General features: G+C 37.1%; 4 protein-coding genes across 12 annotated transcripts; 2 read left to right on the forward strand and 2 right to left on the reverse strand.

Annotated features, from left to right (window-relative positions):
* Positions 1-124: 124 nt before the first annotated feature.
* TOM22-V (translocase of outer membrane 22-V) lies at positions 125-794 on the reverse strand. Its single transcript, XM_068465417.2, has one exon. The coding sequence runs from the start codon at positions 726-728 to the stop codon at positions 420-422; it is 309 nt and encodes a 102-aa protein (XP_068321518.2). The 5' UTR covers positions 729-794; the 3' UTR covers positions 125-419.
* Positions 795-1,538: 744 nt separating this feature from the next.
* LOC137725499 (pre-mRNA-processing factor 39-1) lies at positions 1,539-10,801 on the forward strand. 9 transcript variants are annotated; one of them, XM_068464207.2, is made up of 15 exons: positions 1,539-1,711; positions 2,420-2,494; positions 2,606-3,081; positions 3,901-4,004; positions 4,742-4,971; positions 5,585-5,752; positions 6,386-6,749; positions 7,229-7,372; positions 8,099-8,251; positions 8,339-8,455; positions 8,808-8,888; positions 9,002-9,151; positions 9,825-10,133; positions 10,271-10,381; positions 10,471-10,801. In XM_068464207.2, the coding sequence occupies exons 3-15, from the start codon at positions 2,643-2,645 to the stop codon at positions 10,573-10,575; spliced, it is 2,475 nt and encodes an 824-aa protein (XP_068320308.2). In that variant the 5' UTR covers positions 1,539-1,711; positions 2,420-2,494; positions 2,606-2,642; the 3' UTR covers positions 10,576-10,801. The 9 variants fall into 9 exon arrangements, with proteins under 9 accessions (XP_068320308.2, XP_068320309.2, XP_088550407.1 ...); XM_068464211.2 differs by having other exon boundaries at positions 1,563-1,711; positions 10,474-10,801; XM_068464210.2 differs by having other exon boundaries at positions 1,574-1,711; positions 2,641-3,081.
* A 2,427-nt stretch (positions 10,802-13,228) lies between these two features.
* Positions 13,229-17,906, forward strand: LOC137725726 (Nuclear transport factor 2 (NTF2) family protein with RNA binding (RRM-RBD-RNP motifs) domain-containing protein). Its single transcript, XM_068464494.2, has 9 exons — positions 13,229-13,697; positions 13,806-13,940; positions 14,638-14,947; positions 15,036-15,292; positions 15,506-15,692; positions 16,063-16,187; positions 16,260-16,325; positions 16,833-16,914; positions 17,425-17,906. Exons 1-9 carry the CDS (start codon positions 13,659-13,661, stop codon positions 17,568-17,570), a joined length of 1,347 nt encoding a protein of 448 aa, XP_068320595.2. The 5' UTR covers positions 13,229-13,658; the 3' UTR covers positions 17,571-17,906.
* A 136-nt stretch (positions 17,907-18,042) lies between these two features.
* On the reverse strand, positions 18,043-20,410 carry LOC137725727 (uncharacterized). The gene is made up of 4 exons (XM_068464495.2): positions 20,208-20,410; positions 18,806-19,682; positions 18,438-18,610; positions 18,043-18,355 (listed from the first exon to the last, which is right to left on the reverse strand). The coding sequence occupies exons 2-4, from the start codon at positions 19,628-19,630 to the stop codon at positions 18,223-18,225; spliced, it is 1,131 nt and encodes a 376-aa protein (XP_068320596.2). The 5' UTR covers positions 19,631-19,682; positions 20,208-20,410; the 3' UTR covers positions 18,043-18,222.
* Positions 20,411-24,353: the final 3,943 nt, after the last annotated feature.

Raw genomic sequence — 24,353 nt, forward strand, 5'->3', positions numbered from 1 at the left:
ATTGTTCGAAAAGCTATGAATTGAACAAAGCAGAGCACATAGAACAAGGCACATGTAAATCCACTTCAAATATCAATATTATCAACTCTCAATACTGAATCAAGCAGCACAAAATTTACTAATCTGAAAACAAATTCGGCTCTAAAACTTGTTATTCTCAAATAAGATTCATACAAACGCACCGCCGGAAGTTTCAATAATTCAATCTACTTTCAATACCTCAAAATCAAAACACCACCCCTAAAGATTATTGTTATCCCAAATCGAATTTTACTAAACCCTAAGAAATTACGGAATCATCACAGAAAACCCCCTCCCCCAAAAAAGATTCACCAATCTCGAACCCTAGAGATACAGAAAGGTCAAAAGAAAAGGAGGAAAGGTACCGATGTCTCAGACTCGACCCGACCCGGCTCGACTTACTTCTGGGGCGGCGCAGCGCCGAGGATGTTGGCCTGCTGGAGCTCTAGCTCGTTCAGTTGCTGCTCGCGGTCCATGGCTATGATCAACGGCACCACCAATATGAGGAAAGAGGTGCCGGCGATCCAGGCGGCCTTTCCGGTGCTCTTTATGAGCTTCTTCGTGACAAATGCGGCGTCGTTTGCGGCCTGCTTACCCCGGACGAAAATTTGGGACTGCGAGAGCTTCACGATCACGCCGTCGTCTTCCTTCTTAGGGTTCCTCCGTTCGGGGAGGGAGATTCCGCCTTTTCGAGCTTGGGCCGCCATTGGAGAGGGAGAGAGATACGAGTTCGGTGTGGGAGACTGAGAGTGGAGGACTGGCTGAAAGAGGGCGTGGTTTGGTTGATGTGGTGGACGATTTTACTTATGCAAACGACGTGTCGTTGCTCGCTTTTGTTATTGGCTGCAGAGTTACTCATTCAACTTTTACATTGAAGAAATTTTTCAATTTGCCGGAAATACGTTCCGATCTTAATACCAGTAATTGAATATTTATAGAAAAAAAACCTTTGAATCACTTGTATTTGAATGTTAATGTATGGTCTTTTATTCTGGTACTAATTATATTATTGTAGGTTGATTAATGTAAGTTTCTCGCTTAAATTTTAGATTTTAACCCTCAAAATTAAACAAGCGAGTTATATTAACTACAAAATAAGCTATAGCCAATTTGAATATATCCATGTCTATCATATCCTATTTAATTGAACAAGAGAAATGTAAGACATGTTCGAGACCATTTAAGGAAGGGCGTCAAAGAGGAATGCTCGTTTCAGAACAGAAAAAAGGACGTTAGAAAAAAATAAAGATTTCATCATGTTTCTAGTTAAAACACTTCTAGCAAAAACTCATATTAACGTAAGTGTTTTCTACGTAAACAAATCCTAACGACCCTTATTTTGTCGTCCATTTGTTCAATTGGGCTAGTCATGCACAGAAAGCCCAAACCTAATATCCACAAAACTTGGATAGCCCAAATCCAAAATCAACTTCCAAAAAGAGCTCCACGTCATTTAAAAAAAAAAAGAAACGAATAAAGAAAGAAAATAAAAATAAAAATAAAAAGAGAGCAAACATGCCCTATTCTCTCTTTTTTCCGCTGCTTCTCGTTTTACCACCAGAATTGCCGTTTACTGAAAGGGCTTTAAAATAAATAAAACTCTCTCTCTCTCTCTCTCTCTCTCTCCCCATCTCCCTCGAAGCTCCAGTTCCAGAACTCTCTTCGAAACGCCGCCGTATCTTTCCCTCAGGTACCTCTTCTACTTCCAATGCCTTTCGTTTCCGTTTCTTACTGTTATGCTTTTCAGTTAGCGTTTATCTTATCGTACCAAACCCTAGGCCTATTCCTGGTTAGGTTGTTCTTTGTTGCTTTAATTTGACTACATATTAGACTACGTATTATTTAATTTTCAATGAGAGTTGTTTTCCCTTCTGTTTTGTGTTGTTAGTATTCAGATTGGAAGTGCAATATGTAGAAATTTAGATGCAATTTTTTTTTAGATTTTTTTTGAAAATTTGGAATTTTGACATTGAAATTAAACAGGTAGGAATTACACCCAGATGTAATGAATAGTTGAAACACATCAGAATTTTATCGAACCTGCGTTTTTATTCATTCGTTAGCGGTGTCTGGGATGATTTGAATGCATTTATCTTGAAGGGGTTTTTCCACAGTTGCTCTGTCAAATAGTGCCCAAGCTGTAGTTTTGATGGTTAATTAGTTGTCGTAATTCCGTTTTATGAGTTTGATCCTAAGTACATTTTTACACTACATATTATGAATTTAGAAATTAATCAGTTTCTTTACTAACGCATGTTAAAACGTGTTTTTAAGAACAATTTTATTAATTGAAGATATGTGTGATGGATGCTTGAGAACGTTAGTCAATGTCCATCTGTGTCTGACCTGTTTTTAGAGGCTTATACCTAACTTTTTTCCTACTGTTCCATGATAACAGCTCTAGTAGCACCCAGAGGTTACAGTTTTGCCAAAAAAAAAAAGTAGAGAACATTTTACTCTACCTTTTAAAGTGGTTAGTTCTTAATTACAGTATTGGATTGCATACCTAATTGTAAGTGGGACACTGTCTCGCTCCTCTCGAATGGTTGTAGTGTTTATAAGTTCATTGTTTATATTCTCGCAGTTGGTACGGCAGTAAGGCAATAATTTGATTGTCAGGTATGGCAGACAGTGAGACAGTTGTTGCTCAAACATCTGATGTGATGGGGTATACATCAGCAGGATATGCTGATGCCAGCTCAAATATTGCTCCTGATACGGGTGCGTTGCATTCTGAGGCTACCCCAGAGTTTTCTACCACGCCTGGTGGTTCTAGCATAGGCGATGGAAATGCATATTCTGCGGATCTCAATTCTCTCATGCAAGAATCACAAAGTTACACAACATATGAGACCAAACCGGCTGTTGGAGTGACAGATGCTAGTGGGAATGTTGCTAGTAATGAAAATGAAGTCTTGGAGTCATCTCAAGTTGCTAGTTATGATTCTTCTATGAATGGTGTTATTGCTTCTGGAGTGGGAACTGTTTCATCAGTTGATAATGGAGATGCTTCAGATAATGCTAAACCTCTTGATCCGCAACAATTTGGGGATGCTTCTGGTATGTTTTCTTGCATGTTATCTGGGTGAGATTAATTGACTTTTATTTAGCCACATGAAACCTATACCTTTCAGTAATTGATCTCAAAGTTAGCTTGTGATGATGTAATAGTAGTTTGTTAGACAAACCTCATGTTCTTGTCTGAATTGGACATTATTAAGGATTAGTTTAGTAAAAGATATGCACTCATCATGTAAGCACATCCAGAGAAGTTTCTAACAACGTCCAAGTTATCTTGTTGCTGTCATGGTAGTGGGATTTAAACGTGTGGTAATCCTATCGTTTGGTGTGTGAATTGATAATGTCTTATTTCTGGTAAATCCATAAGCTGTCAATAAGCCAATAGAGAGTACTATTTACAGATAAAATTCTGAACATGTCATCATATGCTTTAAGGTTACAGTAAATACATTATGATGCTTGTGTTAGAATCCTCTGTCCCACATCGGCCATAAGGCTTGAGAACAAGCCCTTTAAATAGAATTACCCCACTCTAACTAACACCGAGGCCTTTTGTGATAAAAACTCCACACCTGACGGATTGAGCAAGTGGGGACAGTATCGGTGTCGTCGGATAGTAACTGTACCCTCAGGAACAGATTGGTTGTTTTGTTCATTATTTTCCTTTAACGAATCTACCATTTTTCAAAACACAGGGATATTAAATTTTGGGATTTCAATAGGGAGTTTGTAGTTGTATCTACAAATCTTCACATGTTTGCGATTTTGTTATTCCTTGTAGATTATGCGTCTGGATTTACTTCATTTAGCAATTTATGTGTTTTCTTATATTTATTTATTTCCTTTCTTTTGGTGCAGCCATGTCTGTTGAAGAAGATAGACTGTGGAATATTGTGAGGGCTAATTCCTTGGATTTCAATTCCTGGACTGCTTTAATTGAAGAGACAGAGAGGGTTGCAGAGGTACGTTTGCTGATTTTTTAGTCATTAGATGAATCTTTTGGGTGAGTGTGAATCATCTGAGGTTGAAAAAGATAAGGTTTTGGCGGAGAAATTGTTGTTTTTTAAATATGAATCATATGAGGTTGCAAAACTGTGAATTTCACTGTACCTTGTACCGTTGTACATGTTCTTAGATATTTCTGTGATTGTCAGCTGCCTTAGCATACTACGGTGTTCCCATGGTTTTGCATTAGTGGGTAAATATGAAATTAACAATCTTTTGAAATAGCTGCAATATATCTGTGTAATCTTAGATCTTATTTTTTTATTTTATGCGGCATGACAGATGGTATCTAACCTTTAGTCAATAAATGGCCTTAGAAGATAGAGGGTAAGTTTTAGTACTAATTTTTCTTACCAAGAAAATAAATTGATAGTAGTACCAATTGGAAAATGAAATAAATGTAGTGGTAATAATAGTAGTGAGATAGTGAGGAAAGGAGGATTTCCAAACTAGTAAGTTAGTAACTCAGTCTGCCCCTTTATATTATGGAAATGGTAATATGCAATAAATTTTGTGGTAACTCAATCATATTGTTGTTCTTATAAGCGAAATCTTTACTTGGTGTTTGCAATCAAATTGGTGTTTGCCACAACTCTTGCTGTTGGAATCTATCTACTGACTATTTGAATATGATTCATGCATTTACGTAGCAATTCTTTTTTGAACTAACAAATTGCTTTATGTTTATATGCAGGATAACATATTGAAAATTCGGAAAGTTTATGATGCATTTTTAGCAGAGTTTCCGTTGTGTTATGGTTATTGGAAAAAGTATGCAGATCATGAGGCACGTCTAGGTTCTATCGATAAAGTTGTGGAGGTCTATGAACGAGCAGTTCAAGGTGTTACCTATTCAGTTGATATCTGGTTGCATTACTGCATTTTTGCTATAAACACATATGGAGATCCAGACACTGTCAGAAGGTAATAGATCTTCATTTATGCATTGTTGGTGCTGGTCTTTGCTTTGGTAGTTCATGGTCGCATGGTTTCTCAGTTGCAACATACTGGTGTTCTTGCTTTCTAACGTCATTTCAGTATGATTGCAACAGTGATTCCTCACATGTATTTCCGGAAAGGTTTGATGGGAATGCACTTTTGAAATGCTTTTCTGATGTGCAATCCCTTGCTTTTGAGGCTACAGCATGAGTGTAGCTTTTTGTTTTTTGTTTTAAACGATCTAATTCCATTTTTTGACCTCAAATATATGTTCTACCGTACCATGAAGACCTGCATCTTAGTAATTTAGAAGTCAATGAATTATGGCTCTATTTAACTTTGACACTCTGAAGTGCATCATTATGCAAATTGCTGCTGGGAAGATCTCGTCCAGTTAAGGGCTTAGATGGCCTCTATCACTGCTCCATTTGACGGACATAGTATGGTTTTATTCAGGAAGGTAAATGCAGCGTTCAGAAGTGTCATATGGTGTTAGAATGAATTGTGCCGGTGTCTCCCTTTCATGGATGTGTTTACCTCAGCTGTATTTATGTTTGTACTCATCTCACCACAATACTGCATGTTAATGGCATTTCAGGTTGTTTGAGCGAGGACTTGCTTATGTTGGAACAGATTACCTATCATTTACTCTTTGGGATAAGTACATAGAATATGAGTACATGCAGCAGGAGTGGGGCCGCCTTGCCATGATCTATTCACGAATATTAGAGAACCCAAATCAGCAATTGGATCGGTATTGGAACAGGTGATCACCAGCTGCAGATTTACATATTTGTTTAATTTAAAATTTATTTTCTGGGTTTTTTTTTTCCTTCTCTCTTTTTGGATACAGTGCTTTAGTTTTTCAGTTTATGCATTTATATCTCACAATAGTATGGCATTGAAGATAATGTCAGCGGTGATTGCCTATGCTTGTTGCTGTTTTTGAATTATTTACTTGGTAGGGCAAGGGACAAGTGTATCACTGCATGCTCGGCTAGTATTATTTACTCATTTGAAATTCAAATGTTTATTGTCTTATTTCCGTTTGGGGTGCCTGGTTCCAATTTTTTGTCCTGGAATGTATGCTGTAGTTGATGGACGTACCATGCATGCGGGTAACCCTGTACCTTTGAAGTGTTCAAATATAGTACAAATATATTCCACTTGTCATCAAGTATAGAATGCCCCTCATAATATTTGGTTATAACTTATAAGTATATATACGTGTCTAGGATTTGTGGTTCTCATAAAATTATACCAAATCTACAATTTTGTACGTTTACATGCAATTTTGAATGTTTCTCTATGGGCATGAACACTTATGTGGATAGTGCACCATTAGTTGCATAGTTTTGAAATTTGCTTGTATTAATCCTAGTGCCAATGGTTTTAACAGTTTTAAGGAGTTAGCTGGAAGTCGGCCACTCTCAGAATTGAGGACTGCCGAAGAAGCTGCAGCTGCAGCAGGTGCACATTCAGAGGGCAGTGACAAAGTAAATGGGGAAGAGGTTCAATCTGATGGTGCAGAACAATCTCCTAAACCTGTAAGTGCTGGTTTAACAGAAGCAGAGGAGTTGGAGAAGTATATCACCATTAGAGAAGAGGTGTATAAGAAAGCTAAAGAGTTCGATTCTAAGATCATTAGTTTTGAAACAGCTATCAGGAGGCCCTACTTTCACGTGCGGCCTCTCAATTCTGTAGAGCTTGAAAATTGGACCAGCTACCTAGACTATATAGAAAGGGAAGGCGACTTGAACAAGGTATTTTCAGTGAATTTGATTTATGGCTTGACTCTTTTTAGTTGCCCTGCTTGTTATACATTAACTCACAATCGAGTAATATTTGCTGCACATATGCTTTATTGGCTAAACCGTTGGATGAAGCAACTTTTAAAACAGGAATTTGAACTGAGACTAAAGCATGGGCCTTCAATTTGGTTTCTTTGAGGCTAAGTATTTCAAACTCTCATTTGTCAGTGCGTGTGATAGGTTCATGATGTGTTGGTAAATTTTATTGTTTTTAAAGTTCCAATGTTATGCATGCAGGTATCTTCTTGTCTTCCTAACCATCTGTCTGTCAGGCAAGGAGGGTCCCTCCTTTCCTATTTGAGGGGCCTCTCTGTTCTACTAATGGAGTATTTCTTGGGCATATCTCTTTTGTGTTTTGTTTATCTATTTGTTTCTTTTATGGTTAATGAATACACTTTTTTTGTTATTAATTTTTCTTTTTTGTGAATCAGGTAGTCAAGTTATATGAAAGGTGCCTAATTGCTTGTGCTAATTATCCTGAATACTGGATTCGATATGTTCTATGCATGGAGGCCAGTGGAAGTGTGGACATTGCTAATAATGCTCTTGCTCGTGCAACCCAGGTCTTTGTGAAGGTATTTCCTTGTAATTTATTTACTTGTATGCTATCAACTTAGACACCAAGATCTTTGTGATGAATGAGCTTCTATGATTCTTTATTATGAAAGATAAGGATGATTAAAACCATGTCTTCCTTTTTTCTAATCCATCTTGTATCCTCATAAGTTGTAGTTAGTGGACTGAAATTGAATGTCAGTTAATGAGAGTTTGTGTGGAGAATTGAAGTACAATGTTGTGCATGGATTTACCAAGATTGGTCTAGAATCCAGTATTTGTGACCTGTCACACTAGTCACCACGTGACTCTGAACTTAGATTTTAAGTATTGAAACTATTGTAGATTGTTGACTATTGAACCCTCAAAGTGAGCTGGGCTGTTACAGAATATGATCAACAATCAACCATGCCCTTTTTCTTCTCTCTATTTTTTCCCTGTGTTTGTAAGCCTTGCGTCTTTCAGTTGAAGAAAGGGTTCTATTTTACTTTTTTACCCCACATTTAGATACAGATAGATAACAAGAGACCCTTTTATGTGACATTACTACCATCTTTTCATACTGGATGCGCTCATGTTACTTACATTGAAGTTAGTTGTATATTACATATGCTGATTAATTATGGTCATGTGTTGGACTGGAGATATTGCTCATAAATGAACAAATTTCATCATTCTGTTGAGTAATTTTTTTTTTTTTATCTGGTAAATGTTGTGTGTTTGACCTGTTTGTCTTGAAATTACAGAGACAACCGGAGATTCACCTTTTTGCTGCTCGATTCAAAGAGCAGAGTGGGGATATACCTGGTGCTCAAGCTGCCTATCAACTTGTACATTCTGAACTCTCACCTGGTCTTCTTGAAGCAATCGTGAAGCATGCAAATATGGAACACCGTTTGGTAAGATGATGTAAACAAGTTGAACTGTACCAGTTTCATTACACATATTGCATGTTTAAACCTAGTCATTTCTTTATTTTTTCATAGGGAAATGTGGAAGCGGCCTACTCTTTGTACGAACAGGCCATTGCCATTGAAAAAGGAAAAGAGCATTCACAGACGTTACCCATGTTGTACGCTCAGTACTCTCGGTTCACTTACCTGGTAGGTTATTAGTTGATGTCTGTCTTTTATTTTGGTATACTGTTGAAGTTTTAACTTATTTTTTGTATTTCCCTGTTCATTTTTTACTTCTCTAGATTGTACCCCTGCAGCGTAATTATGCTCTTTTAATAGAACAATTTTTCGTTTTTTGACTGTCAAAGCTTGGGTTTTTCTATTGATTGTTTTTTTTAAGTCTTGTGGATCATACTAGAGTTGTATTTGGTGGTTCTTTTAATATTTATATGTGCATTTTTCCTCTGAATTATATCTGGTATCACTTACGTATCACTTACATTTTTTTTTTCAACAATCAGAACGAGAAATTGATATCATGAAATTCTTTTGTCCCCAGGTTTCTTCGAATGAAGAAAAAGCTAGAGAAATTTTAGATGGGGCACTCGAGCATATACAATTGTCAAGAGCATTTCTTGAGGTTCTCTCTCTCTCTCTCTCTCTCTCTGCATAGTTACACACACATATGGATATTTTCTCCTCCCTTGTAGCCAATGTCCTAATTTCCCGCATTCCCTTAATTTTCACATGCAGTCCATGATAGTTTTCGAGACAATACAGCCACTGCCAAAGCGAATCGATCACATAGATTCGTTAGTTGTGAAGTTCATAGAGCCCAGCTCAGAAAGCCCCAATTTTGCTAGCGTTACTGACAGGGAAGAGCTATCTGGCATCTATTTGGAGGTATAGAGTTTATGTTTTCTTGTAAGATTAACTTTTCAGAGAAGTATATATACAGTTGAGTTGAATGTTGAATGTCTCACTCTCTCTCTCTCTCTCTCACACACACACACACATTTAACTATTGAAAGGTGGCCACTAGCACTACAGTCCAGTAATATTCATCTCCACTTGTCAGTGGGAGGTCTTAGGTCCAACTACCATTAATCGCGAGTTTGATACCAGATTATGTTTGGCTTAACCCAATCTGCCACCCCCCAATATCGTTGTATCCAAAAAAAATTTAGAGAAGGTGTAATGTGCCTGGGAATTTGTATGTTGGTCGAGTATGGGAGTAATATTGATCATCTTTTGTTAATTGGAGGAGTGAATCACTTTTCTTTCTAGTGGACTTCCTCTGGGAGTAGGAAGAGTTATGGTTTGGTCTGCTATGTGATTTTTTTGTTTTGAAGTCTTGTTCTTGCTTTATTAATACCCTCAGTGCATGTTTATGTTCTGTCACTGTTGAAATACTTAAATGGTTTTCGGTAAAGGATGCTGCTCTTGAAGAAGTTTGCATCCAAAGTTAATTTTCATGTGTCCCTTTGGCCTTTTAAATGCCAGAATGTTCCGTTTCTTTCAGATTTTATTTTATTTTGGCCTCCTAGTTCTGACACTCTAACAAATGACTTTGCAGTTTGTTAATCTCTTTGGAGATGCAGAGTCTATCAAGAAGGCTGAGGACCGACATGCTAAGCTCTTCTTACCTCATCGGAGCAGCACATCAGAGTTGAAAAAACGTCAAGCGGAGGACTTTTTATCTTCCGATAAAGTGAAGCTAGCTAAAGCTTACTCTGGTGTTCCATCCCCCGTCCAGTCGGTCATGGGAGCATATCCAAATACACAGAACCAATGGCCATCTGGTTACGGTGTGCAGCCTCAAGCTTGGCCACCAGCTACGCAAGCTACACAGGGACAACAGTGGCCAGCTGGTTATACCCAACAGGTGGTTTTCCGACATGATTCATTTGATAGAGTTATCTTTTGTTGTTCAACGATGAATTTTTACGTTTGCCCCATTATTTTGAATCTTAAAAGAAGAAATGATTATCTGATTCTTTTGTTCAAATTTTGTTTCAATAGCCGTACAATGCATATAGTGGTTATGGAGCTGGCTACACTAATCCCCAAGCACCCGCGGTGGCGCCACAAACTGCTGCTTATGGTGCTTATCCTTCTACATATCCTCCTCAGGTATGTTATCGATGAGCATTAGTACTACTCTCATTTATTCTGGCGTTTCGTTTAGTTTCTGAGAGCTGATAGTTTAGTTGCAATCTCAGCAGGCCGTCCCGCCTCAAAGTTACGCACATCCAGCCGCGGCAGCAGTAGCACCGGCTCCGCAACCTGCTTCAACTCCTCAGGCGTATTATGGGAGTTACTACTGACGCGGCTGGAATAGCCTGCATAGTTAGCCTTTGTAGTTTAATTTTCTTCTTTTGAAAACCTGACCGACGCTGAGTTATGTTTTTCGGAAACGTTGGTTTGTACTTCGTAGCTGACAGATTTTTGGGGGAGACAGATCTAGTGATCAGTTTAATCGTTCCTGGAAATTGTATTCGTATAGAAATTTATCGATCTTTAACATGATATTTAATTGTTGTTTACTGTAAATTCAACTATATCATCGTTGTCGGAAGATCTGGAGAGATCTCTTTCCTCATTGGAGGATCATTTGTCAGAAGCACTTCCAGTAAAAAGGCTTTTAATAGGAGCACTTTGGAATTTGAAATAAAAATGCGAGTGTTTTGCTAAATATGATCAAAATCGTTTTTGGTGATCTGAAAACATTTTTAATTATTTTAAAAGTACTTTTAAACAGGCTTTAGATATGACTGAAAGGTAGAAGATATATACTTATTATTGAGACTTATTTATAATTGGACAAACAATAATATTGATCGTCGATGCAAGTTACAATGAAGAACTAGACAAACAAGAGTGAGATTGTCAATGAATGTGAGTCCCATGTTGGGATTTACATCTACGCAAATTCTTATACAACGCATGACTCACCTTATCAAAAGTCCACACAAATAAGAACTAGATGCTCAATTCACGTGAGTCACATAATTGGAGTATTTATCAAATATAGTCAAAATTAACTCTTAATTTCAAAAATGTCGCTTTTTATAAAATATAACAAATACATCCAGAATTCTACTTAAATAGACACAATACTCTCAAATTTAACAATCAAATAAATTAAACGCTTTTTAACCAAAATGATTCATGAATAACTCCTTAATTTGGTCCTTAACAATAAATGATAACAATAGTAGTGTTCTTGAATTTGTCTATCGTGAATCCTTTTAGTCTTTCTTTGAATTTGTCCATCACTCATTTTAATTTTTTTCGTGAAAAATTTGTCAATTGCTCTGTTAGTGTGATGACGATGTGGCGCCATATCTGTCTCACAAATATAATCATATAACGACATGTGGATTAATTTTAAAAACTATTTTTATATTTAAAACTAAAAATGATATTAGTAAGAAAAAAGGCGTTGAAGACATGATTGAAATTGTGTTGCTCCCACTTGTGGTAACCGCGACGACGCTCAATGTCGGTGATGAGGGGGTCGAAGGGGATAGGATTGTGGTGGTGGAGTGTAGAAGCAAAGGTGAAGTTGGACCGGAGCTTGAGGCGACAGTAGCTAAAAAGCCTTTAATTTATTTAATTGTTAAATTTGAGGGTATTTGTGTCTATTTATATGAAATTTTGGATATATTTGAATGTTTGTATAAAAAGTGACATTTTTGAAATCAAGAGTTAATTTTTGGCTATATTTGATAAATACTTCAGAATTCACATGCATTTGCGTGCAGCTTCCTGACGCAACGCACAACTTACATTGACACAATCTAAACAAACGAAAAACTTCATTGTCAATCCATGTGAGACTTAATAGTCATATCGACCTGCATTTACATGACTTCTTGTCCCAACGCACAACTCACGGCAGTAAAGTCCGAAAAAGCAAAGTTCTTTTTACCCTAATTGGGTAATTATTCCTACCTTATTTGGGTGGTGCAAAATCAGTTGCCGAACCCTCACGTTATGGTGACGGACAGACTTTTGGACATTTCGGAAATTAACAATCCTTGCCACGTTCCTTTGTTTGACAAAAGCCAATCCAAACACATGGTTTTAACCCGAATTGGCAAAAACCACCCCTCCATCTTTCCTCTGTACCTTTCCACTCGGCCTCACAGAATCAGGAGATTTAGCCACACGTTTGCAAACCCCCGATCGCACGTTTGCAAACCCCCGACCAAAAGATCAAGCGGACCGCATTTGATCACGCTCTCATCCACTACTACTTTCCCAACACACCCCTTGCTACGATCTCAGCCGTCCATTTCATAACTTTATTCCCATCTGGCCCCTAAACTTTCAATTTTGTTCTCAACGTCTAATCTTTTAAAATGTGTTATTCTTCTATTATGATTACGTGTATTTGATTCTCATAAGTAAGACTCATGTGTTTTTAATCAAACTTTTTTATAATGGTCTAAGTTTAATAGTTGTGAAAGTCATATTCTCTGACAATTCAACTCATAAAACCTATATATTATAGCCCACAATCGACTCGACCCTGATGAAATTAGACTGAAATTTTCCACTTGTGAAAAGTGTTGCTGAATTGGACTTCCTATATTAGTTCATCTTAATGGAAAAAAACTAAGGAAATGTGATACATGTAGTAGATACTAGCAAATTGGCACGTTATAAAAGATTAGAGATTCAAAATCCAGTTGAAAGTCGATAAGGAAAATCATAAACTTGTGGGTGGCTCGGTAAATATGAAAGAGGATCCTCTTTGTGAGGATTTCGAAGATCCCCCAATCATGTCCATTCATCATACATTATGCGGGCAGAAATATTTATAAATTTTTTTATTTAAAATTAAATATAAATAATACCTGACAAAAATTGACTGTCCGATACATGATGAACAGAACTAATTGAAAGATTTCCGAAATCGAAGATCTGATCCTGATTCGGTAAATATATCCCCAATGCATATCTTTTACGCAAGCTTTTGCTTGGGGTTTCGTTGAACGGCCAAGATTCGAAGCAATCGAACGGCCACGCTTTCTTGCCGCAAAACCCTTTAAAATTAGCGAATCGGAGGCGCACAAGCAGAAGCCGGAAGCAAGCAGCAGAAGTAGAGCCCTTTGGAAGGTACAAAGCCCCCCACTCTCTCTCTAAAAATCTCTGAATCATTTCTTCTTCCGAAGATTTCTCGCCATTTCTGAGCTTCCGTTTACTTCCGGTCATCGGAAAGCTAAGACGGAGACGAATCCGGAGCTGCCCTAAAACCTTTGGGGGTTTAGGGTTTCGGATTTGTAGTTGCCTCTCTGTGTGTGTGGATCTGCGGCCGATCAGAGTGTTGAAGGACATAACCGCGAGTTGGGGTTTACAGAGTTCGCCGTCGCTGCATGTTTTTCTTCTGAGAGAGGAGGCAATGGCGAGTTCTTATCCGGGAGCTGTTAGTGCTGTTCAGGTCAAGATTCAATCTTTATACTATTTCCGCTGTGTGTTTATATCTATTGTGTGTGTGTATAGGTGGTTTTGTATTGTGTGTAATGGATGGTTTGGGGGGTTTTTGTAGGTGGGTTCGTACTTTGTGACCCAGTACTATCAGATTCTTCAAAAGAAACCCGATGTTGTTCATCAGTTCTACTCTGATGGAAGCTCCATGATTCGTATCGATGGCGATGCAACGGAATCTGCTGCCGGTATACTGGTAATTGTTGCCTTGTTACTCGCATGGATTTGAGTTTCTTGGTCAATGATAAATCAACGTGTGTTTCTGAGAAATGATAGTCACTTTGTATTGCCATGCTCTGATTTTTTACTGTTTGGACTATATGCTGTTTCCTAGACCAAGAGGCGTGCCTCAGTTTGAATATAAAGCTACATCTCTATTATTATGTCAAGCTACAATTAAATGTTTGTGAAAGTCTAATTATCGGGGATTGGAATTGACTTACTCTGCATATGTACCGTTAACAACCTCTACTACATGCTCCTGATGTTTATGGCCCCCAATGCTTTCCTTTAGTCATGGATAACTTTAAGTGGTAGCTGATGAGGTTCATCCCAATTACGAACCAAGAATAAATAAAAAGGGAACTTTAGATGTATGGAAGTTGTTGGAATTGACTATCACCTTAAGTTTAGTGTTGTTGATTCCGAGGGAAAATTTAATATGTAACCCCTGCTTTAAGACTTTTAACTTATGGTTTGTATGTCCATTATTTGATCCTCTGTCAAGTGGTGTTGAATGTTAATGCACAACCTTCTACATTCATGCAAGCATGTTTGTCATTTCAGATGACTCATTTGTATTCGTAGGTTGGATAGTTTTAGATCTGTGTGTTGTTTATTTTGTGCCCCTGTTATGTCATTAGCTCATGTGATGCTTTTTTTTTTCCCTGCAGCAAATTCATTCACTCGTAGTATCTCTAGGTGTTACCTCAATTGAGATCCAGACAATCAATTCCAGTGATTCTTGGGATGGAGGTATTCTTGTGATGGTTAAAGGGTTTGTTAAAACAAGGGAATCAAGCGGAAAGAGGAAATTTGTCCAGACTTTCTTTCTGGCTCCCCAGGACAAAGGTTATTTTGTTCTCAATGATATGCTTCAGTTCATTGAGGATGAAGTTGCTTTCCAACATCCTGAACCCATACAGTCAGAAAGCAGATTTGATATGCAACTTAGCGCTTCTAGCCCCCTTCCGGAACCACCAGGTGCTGTGACACTGCTGATATTACTTTGCTGGAGAAAGTTGGTCTGTATGTATTGGCTATAACTCAGGTTTTTTTTGTTTTCTTGCAGTTTCTGACTATGTTTATGAGGAGGATCCCAGGGAGTATGTGAACTCCGTTGATGTAGAAGATGATCCAGTTGATAAGTATAGTCTCCCAGAGCAACAGGTGCAGCAAGATTTTGAGACTGAAGTTGTGGTGGAGGAAACTCATGCAGAGGAGACATATTCTTCGTTTCAAAGTGTGGTAAACAATGTGCAAGACGAACCTGCTGCTGCTGTGGAGGAACCGGTGGGAGAGCCTCAAAAGAAAACTTACGCTTCTATAGTATGTGCCTAAACCCATTGTTGTGTGATCATGTCTTTATGGCCTTCTCTGCATCTTTGCGTGAGTGAATTTTTCTTTTGTGCATCAGCTGGAAACTACTTCGACTATACTGCTGTTGCACAACAATCTTACATTCTGTTAAGCTCTATTTTGTTGAATATGCTTTTGTAACTTGTGCTATATATTTTGTTGTATATGACTGAAAAATAATAGTTGCGGGTTGCTAAAGAACCGTCTGCACCAGTAGCAGCTCCACAACCTTATAATAGAAGTGCTCAAACTTCATCAGAGTGGAGTTACACACCTCAGCCTGCTGTTGAACAATCCAACTCTGCTCAGTCATTTGTGCCCGAGTCTGGGGCAGAAGCAACAGAGGAAGGTTATGCACTGGAGGAAGAAGGTAGCTTTTGAGCCATATTTTACGCTTTATGACATCAGTGAACTAAATTATCCATTGTTATTTTGTTGACCATGCTGGTTGTTACACCTGGTTATATTGCATTCTACTGTATTATAAATTTATTAGATTATTTTCTTTTGCAGAATGAAACTGATGAGTGACCATGCTATTAATTTTTGTATTTTAAATTGTATGACAAAGATTCATAATTTGATTTTTAAAATGAGAAATTGGTTGGTGAGCTCCATGTATGAGGAATTTAGGATTGAAATTTTAGTTTCTTTGGTATGTCGAGATGTAGTTTTATTAATTTAACTTAGTACATTTTAAGCTTTTGTAAGTTGAACCTCGTGTTAAATTATTGTTCCAGGTGAACTTCTGAAATCTGTCTATGTAAGAAATTTGCCTCCTACGGTTTCTGAAGATGAGATTGAGGAGGAGTTTAAAAACTTTGGTCAAATTAGACCTGATGGGGTCTTTGTTAGGGCTCGCAAGGTGAGTGTCTCTACAATTACTGCCAGTATCTATGAACTGGATCGGAGCTAAAGTAGAAATTGGTGCATGCAGGAAATTGGAGTCTGCTACGCTTTTGTTGAATATGAAGACATTGCTAGCGTTCACAATGCACTCAAGGTTTGATTTTTTTGTTAGAAGGATTTGAGTTCTTTGTTTACCTTTCAAAATGTTCATTGGATTAAGGCAAATTTCCTTTTATTTGATGAAAGTCTTCTCAGTCCTCATATGTGGTCCTGCATCTGTTGCGGTTTCTTAGGGCATGATGCATTTGTCTTTGGGCGTTCAATTGTTTAAAGAGTTCCCATACTTGCACTTTTGTCAACGTTGATGATCTATCTGCCTTTGTATTTGCTTTGTTATTTATTTTTTGGGCGTGCTTGTAATTTACACCTCTATACTTAAATATGTGTGGGCTTTGTTGTTGTGGCGTTTTGGCGCTTAAGGTCATTGGTTGCAGATGAATGGTTCAATCTTTCAATGCAAAGTGTAATTTGGATTTCTTGTGGGATATGGTCAGTTATTAGATAATCTCAATGGGATTCTTTATCGAGAGTTAAATGCAAAGTATTATTGTGATGATCTGTATATGTTGTGCATGGCCTGAAAGCGTGTTTTTCCCTGTAGGCATCTCCAATTCATTTAGCTGGAAGGCAAGTTTACATTGAGGAGCGGAGACCAAACAGCGCTGGAGCGGCAGCTCGAGGAAGTAAGTGCTTAATTTCATTATCCTTACATGATTAAAATCTTTGATGTGGCAAAGTTAAATGCTGTCAGACTATGCCTGCATTCTTTAAATACTGTATCTGTTGGAAAAACTTGACTGTTAGGGGATGTACCGGGGATGTTGGGTGGAGTCCTGGAGATGCCCCTCATGGTTGTGTTTGTCCTAACTCCTCATGTTGGCAGCTGCTGCAAGGAAGTGGTGTTGCCTTCATATATCGTGGAAATTTTTTGTGTTAGGGATAGAGAACATGCCTTTTCTCAATCAGTCTCGGAATCAATTTTGCATTACTCGTATAATCTGTCAGTATGATGTGCATGTCAAGGTTTTTCGTGGAATCACATCATTTCTGTTCATGAGCTTAGTGAGTCTATTGGCATTGCCAGCATTTAGAATGTGATCTACCAAATTATGAAGCATCTGTTTTCATTAGAGTTAACTGGTTAATTCGCTCAACTTTTGGTCTCATTATGTGCATTTTGATTTTTAAACCAGGAGGAAGGGGCAGAGGCAGAGGCGGTTACCAAACTGACGCCACAAGGGGGCGTTTTGGTGGCCGGGGTTCAGGCAGGGGTAGTTACCAGGATGGAGATTACAACAGACCAAGAGGCAATGGTTTCCATCAGCGTGGCACACGATAAGCCAGCAAGGATTTTAGAAGTTCCAAGTCCACACGGACAGAATATCGGAGGAAAATTTACGTGAGGGGTGATTGAAAGCTTTTCGAATGCAGAAGATTCCCGATCGAGTATTTTCCTCTCTAGATAGTTTCATCAAATTGTATTTGTACTTTTTGAGTGTCTCATGAAATTTTATTTGAACTTCCGTTTACAATTACAAGTTTTCGTACCCCTTGGATAGTTTTTATCATGCAATTCAAGCGGGGAATTTTGGGCCTTCGACGCCCCTAGTTGTGAGGGTATGTGTTAAGATGTTTGTTTCCAGTTTTCTATATGAAGGTATTCTGTTTTCGTTAATTTTTCGTGTTTCTGTTTTGTTGTGCCTTTGCTTCAAGACCTATTATTCTGTTTTTCCGGTGATCGGATTTACTTCCGTTCTCATTCCGAGTATCGTCACTAACGGAAGAGGTAAAAAGTGAGGGGACAAATCATCTGGCAAAACTTTATACCATTTCGTCTAAGAAAAATGTTACATGAGTACTCATCGTCTACAATGCCCTCTGGTCATTGCTTGCTATTGTTCTTCAGCTTCAAAATTATGACTACAATAACAGATGCAGCCCCCGTATATGCTTTACAACCTAGTCACCATACAATGCTATCAAAAGATTTTTTAGGCACTTGCGGATGCCATGATTCCCTCATGAAGATAAGATGGCATGGCACGAGGATCGTTCTCCGCTTCAGCTTCGTCCTCGTCGTCCTCTACTTCCCAGAGAAAACCGGCGTATGCTGCGTGGACAAAGCTGAAATTGAAAAAAGGGAAGTCATGTTATAAAGGGTGTGCGGAAATCATTTCCGTTAATTTAGACCTAAAATTCAACCTACCTGTCTTGAGGTGCAGCTTGGACTGCTCGTTCATAGTAGCTTAAGGCTCTCTCTTGGTCATGGTGTAGCTCCCATATTAGCTTAGCGTATTGAGCCATAACTTCACCATCATTAGGATCTGCTAGGATAGCTCTATAGTAGTACTCCTCTGCCCCATGAAGATCTCTCTTGGTCTGAAAACAAACATTTGATTTTAGTATACTCACAAAGACCGGAAATTAAAAGTCAAAAACACATCAGACGTGGGTTAGGTCAGTTTAGCCAAGGCAGTGTGTCCCCTCTTACACCCGAGTTTGATTCTCATCTTCGTATACTAGAGTAGTTTTGAAAGTTGAAGACACAAAGTTATAGAAGCAGTGGAGATTCACCTTATACAAAAATTGAGCATAATTTCTAAGGAACAAAGGGTTGCCTGGATTTTCCTCAACCAGCTTCTTGTGATGCGTCTCAGCCCCATGGTTGTCATCTCCTCCATCACCATCATAGCCATCCCAATTAACATCTCCACCACCGCGGCTACCGCTTCCACCACCACCACCACTACCACCACCAAACCCTAGCCCCCTTGCAAGATACATTTCTTGACTCGCAAGCTCTCTTTTTTCCTCAAACCCTATATTCCATATTTTGTCCAAAAACTTCACATCCCGAGTTAAGCTCATGTTCTTCACCTTCTCCTCTAAACAAACATTTTTGCGTTCCATCGCCGCCACTCTCTCCACATTCTCCTCATCAAACTCTTCTTCTTCTTCTTCTTCCTCGTATTCCACATCACTATCGTCCTCATCGTCGTCGTAACCACCCGACTTATGCAACGAAGGAGACGGTATAGTTTGCAGCATCGTGCGCTTGGATCTTGCGGAGAACATGTTGAGTAGTTTTGAATCAAAGAACTGATCCTCAGTGTCACAAGAAGCATAGGCCAGTCCCTCCAAGTTCCCATCAGACTGAGCCCTTCGGAACCCGGTTAGCGAATGCCGGTCCAAATCAAGGGAGGACTGAGAGATTGGTGAGGAGTTGTGTGAGATGTTGAGATATCCAGGTTGGTGGAATGAGAACTTGGTGGGAGCATGTTGGTGGAAGGTGTTTGGTTTGGGATCTGAGTGATGATTGCTGATGATGTTAGGGCTTTCTGAGGCGTATGATGCAAGGAGAGATCCAATCACTGGGGTTGATGAGCTCCTTAGCAACATGATTGAAAGCTTTTGCTGATGATTTTCTGTGATCTGTTATGCTGACAAAATTCTGTAAATGTCGGCAATAATAATATATGAGTTAGTGAAGTTGTATTATGAAGCTCAATTATTACAATATGCAGCCAAAAATTCAATATATTTATTTTCTATCGTTAGGTTTGTTCGGAAGTGCTTTTGGAAGAGCCAAAAACACTTCAGAGAACGTTTGGTAAAGAAACATAAAAGTGCTTCTTGGTCATTAAAGCGATGGGATATTTTGTGAACTTTTGAGATCTTCTAGTAAAAACATTTCTGATGAACGTTCTTGTGAGCTTATGAGCATAAATACTTCCTACATAAATAGTCTAAATAGGCTTGAAGTGAATTATGCAGTTGTAGACCATGTACACTTTCCGATTACGAAAATCTTTAAACCTATTCTAATCCTAACCCATACGAAACTACAACATTTTCTTTCAAAAAATGAATCTTGAAAAAAGAGAAGAAAAAAAGGGGGACTAAAAGAAGAACAGTCCCATGAAAGCATTTGAAAACATGAGAAAATGAATAACAACGAGGAAGAAAGAAGCATTACCACTTTTTGGGATTCCAATTCCAAACACTCCTAAATTCCAATGCCGTAAAGGAAAAAGAATTATATTAATTAGCTTTTGTGTTTTTCTGCAGACATTGCTTCTGATATATATAGGGGCGGCTGGAATCTGGAGACGTGTGTTCTTATTGAATTTGACTTCCTTTTTTCCTTGGAAAATAATAAAAATATGATAATATTTGAATGGTTGTATTTTGTTTGGTGAAAAATATCAAGTTTTGGTTGTTTTCCTAGGCTGGAAAAGGTAAAGGATCTTTCTGGAAGCTGATGCGAAATGAAAGCCCTGCTGTGCAGCATATCCACCGTCGAATGCTCTCTCTCTCTCCACCAACTTTCTTCAGAAAAATCACATGACACTTGACCATTACAAGTTTTGGTTCTTTTCTTGGCCTGCCTAGGAGGAGAGGACGGCTAGCTACAGTTAACTAATAGGGTAATGTAAGAGGGACTAAAATTATAGACGGAATTTTGAAAATTAAATGACATTGAAGTTGATGATTGATTTATTTATTACTTAAATGTTTATAAAAATGTTTATTTTTATTAGAGACGCATCATTCGGTTTACAAATTTTATCTCTAAATTTAGTCTCGCAAGTTTTACTCTAGGTAACGAAAAGTACTTAAAGTTGATAAACACTTGTGCTTTGTCCTCGTTGTGCAATTAACTTTACAGCCGTACACGTGGCAGCGATTGGACGGACACAGCGGTTAACGGCGTGCCTTCCATAATTTATGGTCAACGAACAATATTCATGGTGACAACAAGATTCATTCGATGCATTGTATTGTCTTTTGAAATGCATTTGAGCCTCGAGGCATCATAGCGCTTTCTAGAACATTTTAATTTGAGATTGATACGCTACTAGTATTACGATTTAGTTGTGTTTCTTTTCATTTACAAATGGTAATTTTTTCTTTAAAAATTTTAAGTGAGAGCTCATGTAATATTGTTGATACGGTCTAGTCCTAATTCATTTATTTAAGAAAGCTCTAATGAAAAATGTTTGGGCCAACTTTTTCTTAACAAAAAATTACCATAAACTTTTATTTAACCAAAAGGAATTAAGATTTAGGGAATTTTAATGAAAAACTCCTGGTATTGTTCACCTTAACGAAAAACCATATTTTTACACTAAAAAGTCAATCTTGGTACTATTCTCTTTACCCTTTATTTTGTTCTTATCATTAAAACTCAAAATTTTCAAATCATTTTCATTAATTTTCCATAAGATTTAACCATAAGGACAAAACTATTCATCTACCAGCCCTATAAACATTAAAAACATGGGCTGAATTAAAGCCCAACCTGCACTAAAATTCTTGTTCCATAAATTACCCCTAACATGCTGGAATATATGCGTGGACGAGCTTGTTGCTTGGTATTCCCCAAAGCAACAGGAATGCATGATAGAGTTTGTATTGTCAGATCATTTTGAGGGAGATTCGCCCATTAATGCTAAAAAATTTATTCACAAAAAAAAAAAAAAAAAAAAAAAAAAAAAAAAAACGTCATTTTGATACAATTAGACTACTAGTCACCTTTTGTAGAGTATGTTATTATGCATGTAGTCCATAAGCTAACATAGTCTTGCATCCAAAAATAAGATTAATATAATTAAGGGACATCTTATAAGAATTTTTAGGGTTTATCAATTATATTGTCACATTGTGTTATTCGTTTACTTATGATGAAAATGATTAATGACTACTAATGATATAACAGGTATTTCGTAACTTAAGTCATGATATGTAACTATGAATAAATAAGTATATATACAAACTCAACATCAATGAAATGGTACACTACGTAAACCACCATGGGATTTCTAATGGTTGGGAACAAATTTCAGGCCGTATTCAATTTTAAGGTGTGACAAATACAGTATTTTTGCATGTGTTGAAATTTGGAGATAAATGGACTCATTCATCTTCTTTTTCTTTCCCCTAGATTTTATTTTTTATTTTTATTTATTTTTGAACAGCTTTCCCCTGGAAATTAAGGCTCAAAGGTTGCTTAATTTCCTTTGGCCTTCAAGGCAGCAGCATCGGATTTTTCATGAGCAAAAAGATTAATTAATTAATTAATTCAAAACATATGTATTTAGTCTATGGAAAAAAATAATATATATATAGTGTATCATCCATGAGATAGATGTATATTTTGTTATTGTTCCAAAAATAGTGTGAGTTATTTTGTTTTAGTTTCAGAAATAGTGTAGATTATTTTATTGTAGTTCCAGAAATAATGTAAGTTATTTTGGTTAAGTTTCATAAATAGCGTAAGTTTGCTGTAATTTCAGAAATAATGTTTATTCTTTTCTTTTTTTATTTATAAATAGTGTGGGTTATTTTGATTCAGTTTTTTTTTAATTTATAAATAGTTTGTAATTGTGTTGTAGTTTCAGAAATAGTGTGTGGGTTATTTTCGTTCAATTTCAGATATAGTGGTGGTTATTTTGCTGTAGTTTCAGAAATAACGTTTATTTTGTTCCCTTCCAGAAATAGTGTGAGTTATTATAGTTCAGTTTCATAAATAGTGTGAATTAATTTGTTGTGGTTCCAGAAATAATGTGGGTTATTTTGATTTTGTTCAGAAATAGTGTGAGGTAGTTTGGTTATGTTTCAGAAATAGTTGAGGTATTTGTTGTAGTTCTTGAAATAATGTTCACTTTGTTCCGTTCAATAAATACTATGAGTTATTTCAGATATAATGTGTAATTTTTCTGTAGTTTTAGAAATAATGGGTCATTTTGGTTCAATTTCAAAAATAGTCTATTATTTTCATAAGAACTGATTTCCAACAAAGTCAAGTACTTTGCTTCTGAGTTCTTCGAAGAAGACGACAAGGAAGAGAGAGAGTCAAATTTAATGGAAGTACTTTTGCAAATTACAATGGAAATAGATGAAAATTAAATTCTTCTACCGTTAATCTTTTGTGTTAGTAGATCTAGTAACAGTTACTCTCTCATGCACCTATTAAATTCTCGTTTGGGGTTGATAATTTTTTTAAATGAAAACTAAAAGCTTACTTTTGAATTAATTAAAATTTGTCTTGATTCTATTTTTTGTTCTCACACAAATAAAAAACTATAAAATAAATAAAAACCATAAAGTTGATGAAAGTTTAATGAAGATCATTGCATATGATGAAAGCAAGATAATGATTAGTAGGTCCCCATCCGCAAGTGGTGATCAATTTGGCAAAGAAAGTGCAGTCAAACACGTGACAATAGGTTCTAAGCCACCTGGAATAGGAGAGGAAGTCCCATGAACGGCAGGAACCACCATCGGCTGAAGATTGTTAAGGGTAAAATTGGATGCTTAATAAATTATTTTGTTTATGCCAGTCTTGTTGGGCTGGTTTGTTATTCGATTTTGTCATAACCATTAAATAAAATTAGTACATGATTTTTTTTTGTTAAACTTCAAAGTATGGAAGTTTTTTTATTAATTTTTCTTTTTATTAAAGCATCTTTAGTGCAAAGATTCAGATCTATATTTATTTGGATCACAAAAAGGTGGTGGATTAATATATTTTGGTTTCTGCCCCAATGTAAAAACTCAAATCTTAAGACTCGTTTTGAGTCTTAAGATTTGAATCCTTGCATCATAGGAGAAAACACTGGGCTCAGAACTCATATTTGAGTTTTAATAATTTGGTTATGTGCATTGAGATGATTGGACTCAAAACTCAAATATCATTTTCTTGATTGGACTCAAATCTAATATTGTAACCCCTATTTTGGGTCTCAACTTCGCCGAAGATTTATATATGAGTTTTTAGTCTTCGGTGCATTGGAGAATCTCATACTCAAGTCTCAATTTTACGATGCATTGGAGATGCTCTTATAAGTGGAAGATCTAATGTTCAACTCTTATAAAATCAGTGTTCTAAAAATCGGCCTAGGTGGTGAAGACCCGCCGGGATTTAGGGCAAATCGTTTTAAAAAATCGGTCAGGAGGTAGGCCGCACCTAGGCAATCCTAGGCGGCTTCTAGTCAGTCCTAGGCGGATTTGATTTTTTTTTTTTTTTTAAATTAATTGTGTGCTTTTTTTTTTTTTTAGTTTCATGTTGGTATACTTATGGAAATGGTGTACATAATTTGCAAAGGATGGATTGACTACA

Source organism: Pyrus communis, chromosome 5, assembly GCF_041283825.1.
Source record: "Pyrus communis isolate YQ-2024b chromosome 5, ASM4128382v1, whole genome shotgun sequence".
Taxonomy (NCBI): domain Eukaryota; kingdom Viridiplantae; phylum Streptophyta; class Magnoliopsida; order Rosales; family Rosaceae; genus Pyrus; species Pyrus communis.